This window comes from Haliotis rufescens, unplaced genomic scaffold (genome assembly GCF_023055435.1).
Source record: "Haliotis rufescens isolate VD_foot unplaced genomic scaffold, xgHalRufe1.0.p SCAF_7, whole genome shotgun sequence".
NCBI classification, from domain to species: Eukaryota; Metazoa; Mollusca; class Gastropoda; order Lepetellida; family Haliotidae; genus Haliotis; species Haliotis rufescens.
The window spans coordinates 52,669,763-52,685,631 of NW_025964361.1; the positions used below are offsets into that span (position 1 = coordinate 52,669,763).

A 15,869-nucleotide genomic window follows, 5' to 3' on the forward strand; every position below is an offset into this window, starting at 1 on the left:
CATTTGATGATATTTCTATGTTCTGTGAAGCACCGTACACATGCTCCATAACCGCGCACATGCGCCATAAACACATGGCAATCAGAATCATGCACTCGACTCTGCTTTTCGCAGAGAATTTTTCTACTATGGATAAGGTTATATGTAGAGGCAGTACGCTCGTTTCACAGCTCTCAGTTTTTCACGAAATTCATGCTTTTATCATTAGACTACAGACACTAAAAATTGCCATAGGGTTTGCAAGCCATTTCTGGACATTTTTTCAAATTGTCATGAAGTTTAAACATTTTGGAAAATGTGGATTTATTTTTACTATTTTGTTATCAATCTCAACTATTTCAAATATCAAGTGTAAGTTCTATATGACCAAGTCACCCACAAGCCGAGACTCCCTGGCCGGCTCGCTCCCCTGATCTCTCACCAATCGAGCACACGTGGGATGAGATTGATCGGTGCCTTCGACGTCAACCACGCGTTCGACAGACACTCCAGGAACTTCGAAACATGCTCCAGCAGAAGTGGACAGGATATCCGCAACGCCTGGTCCATTCCATTAGACGAAGATGTGCTGCTTGCATCTGAACCAGAGGTGGATATACATGCTATTGATTTGTAAATTGACATTTTGGCATGTCCATGTTTTTTATGAAATCACACATTTTCTTAAGTCAGTATGGCAAATTAAACCATTTGAACACTTACAGTAGTCTTTTATCTGTTGCAAACCGAAATTGTTTCAGATTTGGTAAAAAACATAACTTTGCATTAAATCTTATTCAATGTCACAGGAACTTTTGTTGTTCAGTATAGTTTGTAGAGATTAAAATTTAAAAAATGCAGCAAAGAGGGTTTGAGTGATCCTGGCACAGTCAGGCTGGTTAGGCTCATCATCAGCTCAGGGCTCTTGTCCCCTCTACACGCAGCCCAGAGAGCGAATGGGATTTCTCCCAGGAAGCGCTGTCTAGTCGAATCCTCCAAGAACGTTTCAGAGAATTTGAAGACTCCCCACAACTGCAGCCTTCTGCATTTCCCAGATTGTCAGAATTGCTGTATGCCTGGCTGCAAACCCGGGTACTCTCAAAATGTCTGTCAACAGATTTGGAGGTACCAAACCTAAGGCACTGAGAACAATGGGGAGTTGGACAACTTGGTACTTGGGATGCAAGCGTGACATTTCAAAAGTTAGGTCCGCATATTTGCCATGTTATTCCTGAATCTTGCCAATCATATAAGTGTCAGAAAATTCAATCAAATAAATTATCCAAAAAGGACAAGATCAAGTTTTTTTGGCCTGGATACGCCTGAGGCTGTAAACGGGCCTATTCAAAAGCAGTTTGTATTTATCATTTGCCATGACGCCTTCTACATATTCTGCGTCGTACCATGGATGGACCTCTGTTTCAAAACCACAAGCATGACAAAGACGGAAATAAAATGATCGAGCTACACCATCATGTCGCTTAAGAAACTGTGTTTGTGCCAAAGCTGGGCATCCACTTACATTGTGTTGGACAGTTTCATTTAATTCATTACATAATCTACATTTCATATTTACATTTTGATGCAAAATCGGACATTGACGGTTTCGAGTTGGAAGTGACTGATCCTGAGCAGCAAACAGAAAGGCTTCTGTTTCACTTATAGGGCCAGTCGACTTCATCCAAACAAAGGACTCAGATATTCCGATGGCCTCTCCTTGAAAAACTGAGTATGGGCCGATTTTGATATGTCACTTTGCTTGGTTTAAAATCATTTCTGTACTGTCCAGCAGTACTGAACCATCAACAAAATCAACACTGACATTGAGATTGTCTCACATTTTTAGCTTGTTTACGTGAACTGTGGAATGTCTTGTTTTCATCATGAGTATTGACATGCTTCACAAGAGGATCATCAGACAAATAAATGTGTGCGAAAGTGCACAAAACAATTCTATCATGAAGAGCCCCAACGTTAATCAAACCACGCCCTCCATTATGATTGGTAAATATAAGCGATTGAGGGAAGAGCGAGGGTGGTGGGATCTATTATCTGACATGATTCTTCGTGTGAGGGTGTTTCGTCCAATCAACAACATCAAAAGAATATGAAAGGACAAGTACAGCAGAAGTATTTGTGGCTTTAACTATATTGCGAGTGCTCAGCTCTGAACTCCAGATTTTCTTAAGCCTACATTTGTACCCTGCCCGAATTTTTTCCTTGATATTGGCATTCTGGGGTTTGTCCCTAACCTGCATCCCTAAGTACGTATAGGCCTGACCTTCCACGAGACGGTCAGTAACTCTTCCTCCAAGTAAGCTGACTGATCCTCCCTCCTCTACCTCTACGTTTCAGATGACGAATGTTACATTTGTCGAGGCCAAAGGACATGCCGATATCATTAGGAAAGTAATTGACAAGGAGAATCTGTTTTCTTAGAGTGGATCCTCCATTGGCAATAAGTTCAAGGTCATCCATGTAAAGTAGGTGAGTAAGGGGTTTTGGGCATCTGTGCTGACCTCAATAATGAGGGACCACTTATTATAGTTCGTTATAACGGTAGTTCGTCACATGCACATATACACCATATGTACAGCAAATGGACGGGTCCCCAAAACAGTTCAGTAAAAGTTAATATTTGAGCAATAGATCAGATTCCACAGCATAATGAAGTGTCATATCAGGCATTGCAAAGACGTGATGACTGAGGCAACGAAAACACAAGAATCCCAATAACAAGCTAATGTTGGTTTTACATATACCAGAAACTACTGTATCATACATCCACATCCACAAAATGTATACTGCGTCAAAAAGAGATTCTGTATGAAGGTTATTACATGTTCTTTGAGTGTTTTTCAATTACAGCGACTTCAATAACACAGACCAGACACAGTATTGAATCCATAGAACTATAAGATTACATACTTTAAACTTATTCTAAAGTTCATCGAGTTATGAATAGCGAGGGCAGTTGCTGTTTCCTGAAAAATGTCTTCATGTACAGTACTAAATCCGACTGATAAACACGATGGAGGGTGTGCACATAGTTAATACTTCATGACTGAATCCATATCCCACCTTCACACGTATGGTTCTCTTTACCATTTTCTTGCCACTCAATCCGTTTGTCAATAATTGGTCTACAAATTGTGTGAGGACCCAATAGATTGGCTGTTCTCCTCAGAGTCCTGTCAGTTGTCTTGTCTACCATATGTGCGGGGATATAATAGTATGGCTGTTCTCATGTTAGTTGTCTTTGTCTACCAGTTGTTGATTCTGTTTCGGGCTTTTCTTCCTCTACACTTGTCACAGAGGAAGAGGACGATGCACACCAGTAGCTCCGTGATCTCCATGATTGTCAAGATGCTAGCTCCAAGGCACAGTCCCGTCTGACCCCCGATATTGGCTGTAAAACAACACCCACATTGCATGGACATCTACATCAATAACAATCATTTAAACTCGTGTGGTTAACGCGTTCGCTCGTCACGTCGAACGTCTGGGGTCGATACCCTACAGGTGTACAATGTGTTCTGTCCCCCACTGTAAAATGCTGGAATATTGCTAAAAGCAGTGTTAAACCAAACTCAACCATTCAGTCAATCAAACTCCAACATATCATAAGAGCTACATGGTCGTCATATGTTGCAGACATGTTACATGGAACTATGGGGGACATAATCCTGCTGTACATGTAATTTGGAGCTATACCAAAACACGTATATTTTTCTTGATTAAGAACTCTTTTGAAATTTTGAACTGTTGGTTTTGTAAGTTGGCTTTAACAGAATTAATAGTGTATCCTTTCATGACTAAGGGACGTAGCTAAACACAGTGAATTGCGACACTTCAGGAATTATCACATTGTCACCCTTCGAGGCCTTAATGATATAGAGTACCTTTCGCAATGGAGCAATACCACTTGGGAACAATAAACACTTACAAAACAGCGAGGCCACCGTATATTGAGGTTGTTGTGTGATGGATGTCACCATCATCTGGTCGTAAAACACTCTCAGCTCCAGGAAGTTGTCTCTAAATAACAGACAACATCAAATACTTAATTATCTGGGAGTTACGCCATCGATACTTTGAAAACCCATGATCATGGGCATGGCATTGACAGACTAAGGATCATAATCGAGGAAAAACTTGGATTCAAACCCACTATCGTGGCGCCAAAAAGTTACATCTTTGCAAAGACAGTTCCGGCACTTTCCTTGTCCCAAAACTTGTTTCATTGTCGACAGTAAATTTTCATTTGGTACGTTTGATCGTTTGTTTGACGCCGCACTCAACAATATTCCGGCAAAACGACGGTGGCCTGTGAATATTGAAGTCTGGACCAGACAAACCAATGATTGACATCATGATGATCTATCTACACACTTATGATACGATGATGTGCATCAACCAAGTCAGTGAGCCTGACCATCCGATGCCGTTAGGCACCTCTAACGACAAGCATGGGCTGCTGTAGACGTATTCTATCCTGGATCTTCACTGCGCTCAGATGGAAAGTCGTTTTTTGTTTGTTATTCAGTGAGGAAAACCATTCAGTAAGAACGTTCCACTGTACTATACATGCCTTATAATAACAACATTTAGGCATTAATGTTAAGATAGGATTAATGAGTTTTCAAGTTTGCAGCTGTTATTGCGTTATTCGATCTCCAGAAATGTAGTTTTGGGCGAAATTTATTAAAATTGAAACACTGGTTACAAGATTTATCGTGAGTATTTTGATATAATAGCTTTCAGAACATCAATGGCGAGCAACATAACAACCAAGGTTGTTTGTGTTTTGGAAAATAAAGGCTATACTGTACGGAAGTCTTACTGCATGCTCTCCTTAGTATGAGCCCTCGTGGTGTTGAGGAAATTGTTGACCCAGATGCTGGCTGGGAAGGAGCTGGAGGACACCTGGGCAGTGTATCTGTCAAACAGGCACTCGCTGGCACACCTGCATTCCCTCACGAAGTTACCGTCTTTGGACACTGATCCTTGTAAAGTAAAATAGCATTTATCAATGTATTATACCCTGTAACAACTTGGCTAGCCCTTGATTGTGGGTTCTGTTACAGGTACGGGAGTTGATGAAGAAAGATTTGCTTAATATTAAACCTTCTAATGTGGACATTACATGATGGCATCTGGGTATATAGCCTACAAAAGCTTGAGTCAGTTGAGCAATTGTTTCGCTGTGACAAGTCAGTAACATAAACAGGGGAATGTGACCTTTGGAAAATGGACAAACTTTAGAAATTTAAAGTGATTACTTGCAGATAAATGGGCTCAACACCAAAAGCCATAAAAACACGATCAGATACAAACACAACACTAGGGAAGGATGCAGGATGCCCCTTCCCATGCAACCCTAAAGAGATGGAGAGTAGAGTAGAGTGAAAGGGAGAGCTTTAAGACGCCCCCGTCCTGTAATGCTTGCAGCTTCAGCAACATCTACCTCCAGCCCATGCCATGCCGATTAATTGAACGGAATTGTTATCCTATGAAGATGAATGTACAAGGCCAGGATTTCATGTTGCAGGAATTCTGCGTTCTTGAGTGCTTGCATCACAGTAATCTTCAAATGCAAGAGGCCTGACCTCGTTGTACGAGAAAGACTGGTATGTTACCAGTAAATAGTCACTCTACTCACCAACAAAGGGCCTGTAACAACTATCCAGTTTCACCAACGAGCACATAAGACCATCCCCTACAATAAAAATCAATACATACTGCTAGTGAAGTGTCATGAACAGTATGCAAAGAGCTTATTCCAAAGTGTTTATGTGTTGGGGTGTGTGGGTAGATGTATGTATGTATGTATGTATGTATGTATGTAAATATGTATGTATGTATGTAAGTATGTATGTATGTATGTGTGTCAAGGTGTCTTAAATCTTATCTTGGCACGGTCACCGCTAATTCGCTATAATGTCGCAGCCGTGACAGTGTGTGTGTGTGTGTGTGTGTGTGGTATCTCAGTGGGTGAACACTATAGAATCGACATTACTCTGCATAAGTACAAGCACGCACGCACACATACACACACACACACACACACAAACAAACACACGTGCATCCACGTCACGATGTAAGTGCAATAATCTTGGATGCTACGTTAAACCCCATTTCACCTCGCCTCACCATAGTCATAATAAATATCTTCCAAAGTGTCGATTGCACGATTCCGACTTTATCACGAGCATGTGTTTAAGAATCACTATCACACAGTGATGATACAAGGTGTCCGCGAAAAGGTGAACTGAAACTGAAAGTCATGGAATTTGTCACAGGTTTCTTGGGCAACTTTATGACATATATCGTTTTTACAATCATTCAGTTAATGAAGTGAATTTTGAAAATCGTCATGCCAAGATGAAATATAACTCTTAGCTGGTGAATCACAAGCATTGGTGGTATGGCATTTCATCGTTGCCCAGGCAAGATTTGTCGACTTTGGGCGCAATGTTGGTGACATGGCACCACTAGAGATCGGCCAAGATCAGGAAGCCCCTACATCACCAGCAGAATCCGAGCAAAAAGGGTTTATATTGACGATATTTGACCTCAGATTAATCAACTTCAGTAGTTGCAGTGATGTCGATTACATCATCAAATGAGGCTTGGCATAGCATCCTGTTTGATGACGAATTATGTTTCCTTCAAGGAGAGATGGGAGGATCCTTGTGTATCAATGACAGAATAAGCGTTATGTCAGCACGACAGAAGTGTACGTCAATGTCAACGAGGGCCAGTTAATGTGCAGCAATTTTACCAAAATCTTCAGGTAGAATGGGCGGACATTCCACAAGGTGTCACCCACAGGCTTCTTTGTTTCACGGCGGGAGGAGTCGTGCAGTTCTTCAGGCGAGTAGTGCACACGCATTGTACTAGGCTTTACGACTGCCGTGCTTGAGATAGCACAAACTTCTCCATTTGAGATTGATCTTTTCTATGTAATCTTTCAAACACATACATATCCCGCGTATGGCCTTTAAGTCATGTAGATGTCACAGATTGAATCCCTTTAAAACCACATGTTCGTTTCTTTGTGGGGTGACAGTAAATAGGTAGATTTGTTTGTTTGCCGCACTCAACAATATTCCAGCTATATGACGGCCTAAGTAGGTAGAATACATAGTGTACACAAGAGAACAATTCATATACTCGACTTTTGGACTAGGTAGTTACAATGATTATAATGATGATGTATATTGTGGCGGTGATTGTGGTGGTGATGATGTTTATGTTGTTGCGAGAATTGGAATGCCATAAGGCTTGGGAAGTATCTTTAAGAACATATTGTCTCATTTGCGACATTGTTGACTGTTTTCATATAAAGTATTACTTAAATTCCTCCAAACATTTCTGTCTCTAGGTATCAACTCTATAAGGTAAAACTAATTGACTATAGCATTCCATTTAATATGAACTACGTCTCCTTTGAACACTAATAAAAACGTTTCTAAAATGAGTCAAAATCTTACGTGGGTCAACAGGTCCGACACATCCACACACATTGAAAGCCTTCATCTGAACACACTCTATTAAGCAATGTTTGTAGGTGTATGGGGAGTAGTACTTGAGAGGGTTGACAAACTCGGGACTGTTTGTGTCCACACATTTAATATCATCAAATGCCGTGTAGGGAGAGGGCTGGTACAGATACTACAAACAAAGCCACAAGTTATTCATATTTTCTTTGCTTCTATGTCAAGGGTCAGAAGAATGTTAATGTGCGAGTATTGACATTGTATCAGTAAGATAAAACAAAACCCGTTTCATAATAAGGTCACGAAAGATTTTCATTATTGTACCATATGACTCTAATGTTCGGTCATTTATCAAACTTTGTACAAAAGTCCTTGAAAGTCGTTTATGGCATTAAATACAAAATGACATCCTAAAACGAGCAACTATACATCATCAATGGGAATTGACAACATATACATTACATGTGTAAAACAAGTAAAGAACACAGTTGACTGGACGTGAAAGTAAATGTGTATAAATATCTGTAACAGAGGAAGAGATATTCAAAAGTATCTCACTGTGGCCATTCTTCATTGGAGCTGTCAACTTTTTCCGGGGCATAAGAAAGATGCGTCTTTGATGAAAAGGCTGCTATTGAAAACATATAACTTTGCAATCATAGTAGTTATTCAGAAGTACCCACCTGAGTCTTTTGCAAGGCAACATATGTAGAGAACCCGGGAGCGGCCATCACGACAGTGGTGCTTGCGTCTGGGTGTAGACGTGGATTATGGAGTGAAACCTGCATATTCACACAGGACTTTCTTATTGTGTCCATTTTACATTATTACATTGTGATCTACACATCTATTCTGCTTTTATCACACCCAAAATACGTCACAGTGTATTCATACACGTATCTCTATGAAAAGAGACAAATTCATACCAAACTGCTACAGTGTTTGCAGGGTGTGCGTTTTACTTGGCTCCTGTCTAACGAGACGGATATAGGGCTGGAACCAGTTTATGGATGAGCACTTCCTGTCCTGCCAGAAGCACCCTCCCTCAATAAAGGTCGAGAGTATTACAGAGTTGAACTGAACCAACTGAGAAACGTGTAGTTGCATTGCACAATCGATTAAAGTACTAACTGCACTACATGCACAAATGTTTGTTTGTTTGTTGTTTAAAGCACCCAGCAATATTCCAACTTTATGAAGGCGGTCTGTAAATAATCGAGTCTTGATTAGACAATCCAGTGATTGACACCAAGAGCATCGATCTACGCAACTGGGATATGATGACATGCATCAGCCAAGCACCACCCTATACAGTTGGTCGCATCTTACGACAAGCATAGTTGCCTTTTAAGGGTTGCTGAAGACCAATACATTATTTTATGTATGTAAACGTAGATTCACTCAGTTCTAATGCGATGTATAAGGGGTGTGTAAACCATGACAGTTTATGCAATGTGAAATGTATCACCTTGTTTTAACACTGAAGGATACATTAGATATTTATTTGTCAGTTTGGCAGATGTTAAAAGGGCGTAAATCTAACCTTTGTTACTTTGAGAAGACGTGATTTACCTTAATCCCCGCGGCCATGTTTCCCCTGAATGTGTAGTCGTTCTGACTGATCTTGAAAATGATGATGAGGTTCGCACCCTCACCTGCCGTCCTAACTTTGACAATATCACTGGCATTGTAGTTGAAGGTATGGCACAGTCCTTCAGTAGTGAAAACAGGTCGGAACCTGGTCATGCAATCAAAGATTTCACCACCAAAGATACATTGATACAGCATCTTGGATCCTTCCATAGACATATTCTTCCACCATTCTAAAGACAATGGTTCCTGAAACACCTCTGAAGTTGGTGCAGAAAATGAGATATTTTGTATCCGTCCAAAAGAAACATTGAAAAAATAGGCCTCCATTTCTGGGTAAACGCCAAGACGAGTGTTGTTGAGAGTGCATCTGTTGCAGATGGTGACGGCGGGGAACTCGATGGAGCTCTGGATACTGGGAGTGACCTTGGTGACGGTTGGGTAGCTGTAGTAGTTTCCTATCTCCCCCACAAGGTTATAGATGAGGAACGCCAAACTTGAACACAGAGCAAGCATCCACAGCAATCTGTCCAAGGAAGAAGACGAGAGTGAGTATTCTTAAGTTGTTGGGGTATGGCATGTATATGTCACAGAGCCTTTCATAGTGTAATTCGATTTATAGTAGATGCACCAATGATCGACCTGCGGATTTTGCAGTTACACATGCAAAGTAGTACCGCTACCTTGTAATATCTAATACTTACAACGCTGTAGGAGACAAATGCGAAATGGCGATTGGTTGATTGTTATTCCAAAGGAAATAATCTTGGGTAACGTTAGCCTTTCGCTAACATATAGAATCCAAGCAATTTTAAAACACAAAGGTTTTCGTCACTTCCATTGTTTGTCAAAGAACTGCAATAGCCGTAACTCATTCATCGATTCGTATACATGGGCCAATGTCCAGAAATCAATACAAGGATTCTAGTGATAAGATGATAAAGTCCCAATCCAAAAGAGAGTCGTTCACTTGGACGGAATAGGCAATTGGAATAGACCTTTTTGCAGAGAGATGAGAAAATATTACACAAAATACTGAAAGCGTTTAAAAGAAAATGGAAGTTTAGAAAATACACGAATGTTCTGTCTTCGCAACAGTATATAAAATAGTCATAACATATAGATGACATACTTAAAAGGACAGTACGTCGACGGTTCTGTGTGTTTTGTTGATCATGCACATTTAATTCTTGAACGAAAACAATAGAACACCACACAATGAAGTTGTCAACGAAAGCGATGTGCAGAGTACACTGGCTTGTCGTGTTTCTTAAATGTATTTGAGGCAAATTGGAGAGAAGACTCGTGTGACTTTCCTATTGCCATAAGTGTTAGATTAGAAGCCATTGTTAATCAAAGTCTAGATTACATTGTAAATATGCCACCCACAGTTCCTAAGAGCCAGCCAAGTTTCTATGTCACATCGTCAAATCTTACACAGTCCATTCATGTGTTTTTCATCTGTTTCATTTCGGACGAGTCAACACATTCAGGTAAACAAAACGTTCAATGAGACAAAATCCTAAAACATAAAAAAACCTATTTTCATTTGCGTACTTATCCTCCATGTGCTGTCATCAAAGCCCAGCGGAGAGCTGGCGATAGTCAAGTTGATGTGTATAGTTGTATTGTCCTACAAATGTGGTGTGCTCAATGGAGCAGAAAACAAGGCGGGCAGATTCGAGTTATCGGCTCTTGTTTACAAATCAAAGCTTCAGAACGGTCGACGGCCTGTCCCCTAAATCACAAACGTAGAAGTGAAGGTAAATACTCACCTTATGATATTTGAAAATAATAAACTACAAAGCATATGAAGAGAAAGTTCGAGCATATAAAATCGAAAAATTCTATGATGGCTTTAAAGACATAAACTCATAAACATAAAAGACAGCAAAATGAGACACTGATTATTTGGAATAAGTGAACATAGTGAGTGAGTGAGTGAGTATGGTTTTACGCCGCTTTTAGCAATATTCCAGCAATAACACGGCGGGGGACACCAGAAATGGGCTTCACACATTGTACCCTTGTCGGGAATCGAACCCGGGTCCTCGGCGTGACGAGCAAACGCTTTAACCACTAGGCTACCCGACCGCCCCTAAGTGAACATGGGTAACATCTTTATGATAATATAAATGACAGACGAAATTACAGACTACAGACCTACATTGTGTTGAAAACGACAATATTATCGATTGTTTTGGTATATTTGTATTTTGCATCATTACAGGTTGGATTACGTTGGTTAACATGCATCTACCCACAAGTAAACTTTAGAACAAGAAAATAACTCTTTTTAAAAGCAATCGAAAATGTATGGAGCTGGAGTGGTACAACAGATACATTCTTTACACTGGTACAGAATAAGATCATTTAAAACCATGAGTGCTAGCATTTAGTGTTCTAATGAGAACAGTTCGATGTTTTGGATACTGTTTTAACTACAGCTACTGATACTGTTAATTTGGGGAATGTCTTATCTTTACTGTATGAAGTGGAAATTCAGTGTATCTATGAACAAAACTGTTGTATGTGGTAGTGGTAATCTTAAGATTAATAAAGTCTCATTCAAATACGGACATTAAAATATTATAGAAATATTTCTGTTTTCCCGACTCGATTACTACAGGCCACCGTTATATAGCTGTGAAGTTACAAAAGAAAGAAAAAAAGAAAGAAACAACGAAACAAATATGCATAGGTTAAGTACAACGACACCTACCCACGAATGCTAAACGGGCTGATCGAAGGAGGTTTAACCTTGTCAACTGCATGAAGGCCTGTCGATTGACTGAATTCGATCCATAGATCTTTCAATCCGTACTTTGGCGAGCGCCGGTCTGCATCAAACTTGACAGTCTCCGTCTTGTTCTCATCCACACTCATTGTTTCTGTAGGCGAAAGTTTATTTCGTGGTGAGGCCCCAATCACTTACAGAAATATTCATGGCTTATATCGTTACAAGTAGGTTATTTTTACCATACTGAAACAGGTAGAGCTTGACCTTCAATCTCAACGCTGGCACTCGTAGGGTCAACGCCTGGTGTTATCACTTTCAACTGTTATACATAAGATTACAAATAAGCGTAATCAGATATAATTAACTGTTAACAAGATGGTGAAACAATATTTAAAACTGACTTGACTAAACGTATCGTCATTATTATTCACAGTTACTTTCGTCATTTTATGTCCACATTTCATCGGGCACTTCAAACGTTCTTCTGAATATATGCTATATATTATTCTGCACAATACCATGGCTATCAAGAAAACAGCGTTATCGCCATCCCCCCGCCAAGTAAGTGAGTGAGTGAGTTTACACAGCTTTGAACATTACTCCAGTTATATCACGGCGTGTCAGCTTAATGTCGGAGGAAAGGTCAAGTAATGTAGGTTTTACCACATTTGACAAACCCGCAGACACGGGTATGATACTGACAAACCTAGGAACATAATTGGGCGAACCGGGATTTCAATCCATGATTTTAGGTTTCTGGCGCGCCAAAGGGACGCAACCTTGCACAGCAAATTGCGGAGCCTTAGACGACTGGGCCACCAGTGTCCACGCCACGCAAAAGGCCCTGCTACAACCCTAGTGTTCACCTAAACCTATGTGTACCTTTGAACGTTAACGGGTACAACTGCATTCCCTAGTGTAAACACGTGAATACTTAGCATTACATGCGCAACTGTTTGTGTCACTGAAACACTCTGGGTTGATATTGCAACCGCTTGTGTTAACTACTGAACACTAAGGGTTGATGCTGTGCATACATCGTGCATTTTCTCAGGTGAGAGGTGAAACTGGTCTTCGGGACATTTGGACCTTATAAAGCAGATTACAATTCACTTATTAACTTTCTATGTTGAGAAAATTGACAAAAAATCCTTGAATTTCTTGTATCACTGCTCAGAATACCCCCAAAATAACTCTCGTCATTTGTTCTTTTAAAATATGAAAAAACATTTATAAAATGTGTGATTATTTTGTTTTAAATGTGTATAACATTTTAAAACATAACCATTCATCTTTTCGTAAAGTAGTGCTGCATCTCAAAAGATTGTACACCTTCTTTTGATATTACTATTTTATATCAAACAATAAGAGTCCTATTTAAATAGCCACAATAAGCACATGTTTTTTGACAGGATTTATACGCCACCACCGCCGCATTTTTATTCTCTACCTCAAGGTTTATGGCCATGATATACCATATATGAGTCATGAGGGAAAGCGTTTGACGCATGCAATGTTGAAGACCACCATCACTGGAATGTCAATGTGTTCGATTTTTCTCTTTTCTCTTCTTGTCAATAACTGAGAAACGGGCAAACTTGCTGGGTGTTGGGAACACTCGTCTCAACATGTTTTACCAAGATAGAGTAACGTACCCAAGCTCGAAAATATTATAAGAAGCACCAATTTCATCAATTTACGACCACAATATGAGAGTTAGAACAATGTCCCTAAAAATACCAAAGTGAAAGCGGCTTTGACCTTGGGCCCTTATATCAATCCTACTGCCCTTGGCTACACAACCCACACCCTTCACCCGCTCCCCCATCCACACCCACACTCCCACTCCCACTCACTTGCAAACCCACAAATACTTAAACCTCACCCAGGACCTCCTCTCTTCCTGCAACGGTTTTGATCTTACATAAACGACAACTAACAGTTGTTAGTGTCCACAGTTACACTAAGGTTAGGTGAACACAAGAAGTTGTGACAAGGCCCCTTCTCTGGAATAAATATTTTATGGCACCAATCTTCGAACTCAAGTCATGATAAGTATGGGTTCTCTTAGATCAGCTGTGACTTCAGTAGGTTCTGAGAAAACTTGTCCCCATTGTGGATACTATGCACTATGAAATGATAAGAAGGCCCAAAACTGTTGGCCCAAAACTAAGTTAACGCATCAATTTTCCGCTCATTCTTGACAAGTATCTCTTACATAAGCATGTAACTTCAGAAGTCCCTGAGAAGCTTGTACCCATTCACTCAGTATGCACAAAGTTGAAAAATTATCAAGGGCCATAACTCTGTGGTATTGACTATAAGACACCACTTTTCAAACTCGTTTGAGATCGTGACCAGTAACATGAGTGTGTACAAATTCATTTCTATAACTAGGTTTTGAGACAATTCGTCCCCAATGAGGAACGGAGGGATGGACGAACTCTGTTCCAATAAGTAGCCTTTAAGACTAGTATTCTGCTTTATGTGCATATAGTGTAGATGGGTGTAGGTAATAGGACACCTTTACTATCTATATATGACATGACACCATTTGTGTGAATATATGACTAGAATAACTGTGAACAATATATTCATATATATGACAAAGAGACGAAAACCTTACCTTCTGTTTGAATGTCATTATTCCACCAAAGTTAATGTAAATATAAAACTACTTACAATCTTGTATATAACGTAAAGACTGACAACTTACATGGTGTTTGAATACCACTGCACCGTCAAAGTTAATCTAAGTATGAAACTAGGATCTGCTTCTGTTAAAAATTTATTGACTTTACCTTTTCTCGGCTGTTTTCACTTCCTACTCCGCTTAAGTTCAGTCCGACCTTCAATGCAGGTATGTATGTTACACGGACGCCAGTGTTGTCTGACAGATCTACAACAGCCGGTCTGTAAACTACTTGTGCTGGATGGACCCAAGAGATTCAAATGCATTTTGCAACCGTCACGGCTGAAGCTGGTTACTGATCAACAAATATTGAACGAACGAGAGACAATACCGTCCAATAAATGATTTTTACGAACACAAATACACCCAGCATAAATTTAGAGTGTTGTAACAATAATGAGAAGAGCATACTAATGGTTCAATTTCCCATGCGTAAAGTAAACACTGACAACGGCCATGATTCGTGCATGAAAGCTAATTTGGAGACGGATTGAAGAAAATATGTTTGTCATTGGTATTGAGCTTCCCAAAGGCTGTTTGACATTTGTCTCTGTCCATAGTGTCTGACTTTGAATATCAATCAGATGGTAAAGAAATGAATGGATCATTGAAAATCAGTGAAGTGATCAAGCAGAGCCTGTTCTGCTCTACCTGTTCCACCTACCTCTCACCCAATAGCAATAAAATATGGAAGGATCATTTGTAAGGGGAGTTAAAACTCAATGTGTAGGTCATCGCAAGGCCTAGCATCGCCGCCCAGTGTTTTACATATCATTCCCGGTAGGACTTCAGCAGGGATTTGACTGAAAAGCTGAGTTGAAAGCAAAATGTGTCTAAGAGAGAGGATGTCCATAGTTGACTGACTGAATTAATACTGCATTATCCAGCATCAGCAGTTTTGCAGCTATTAACAACGAGAGCCTGGTCATTTAACTTTATCATTATGACATTAAGAACAAACTAAGAAGCATGATGTCGAAGTTCACATAAAACGACAGTCAAATAATAGAGACAAAGCAGAGAAAAGCAATTACAATTTGAGACTGAAATTTATATTCGATACATTTCTTTAAGGAATCTTAACTTCTTACGTTTATGATTTTTAGTAAAAGAGAACATGCGCGAGGACCATAATCTATGATGGCAATTTCTTCAATACTGACGCTCACTGGATTGTCTGGTCCAAATTCGATTATGTTCAGACCGCCATCATGTAGCTCGAATATTGCTGAGTGCGGCGTTAAACAACAACAAACCAACCAACCATTACTGACGCGTCAGGTAACCATGGTTTCAGAGATTTTTTAAGGGGTCGTTGGACGAATTTCTATGGCCGACAGAATGGGTGCAGAATAGATGGACTAAG

General features: G+C 40.0%; 1 protein-coding gene across 1 annotated transcript; it reads right to left on the reverse strand.

Moving 5' to 3' along the window:
• Positions 1–2,144: 2,144 nt before the first annotated feature.
• LOC124133748 (acid-sensing ion channel 4-B-like) lies at positions 2,145–14,853 on the reverse strand. The gene is made up of 9 exons (XM_046498271.2): positions 14,613–14,853; positions 11,794–11,962; positions 9,054–9,597; positions 8,165–8,263; positions 7,476–7,656; positions 5,642–5,698; positions 4,823–4,985; positions 3,926–4,017; positions 2,145–3,388 (listed from the first exon to the last, which is right to left on the reverse strand). The coding sequence occupies exons 2-9, from the start codon at positions 11,955–11,957 to the stop codon at positions 3,243–3,245; spliced, it is 1,446 nt and encodes a 481-aa protein (XP_046354227.2). The 5' UTR covers positions 11,958–11,962; positions 14,613–14,853; the 3' UTR covers positions 2,145–3,242.
• Between the last annotated feature and the right edge of the window lie 1,016 nt (positions 14,854–15,869).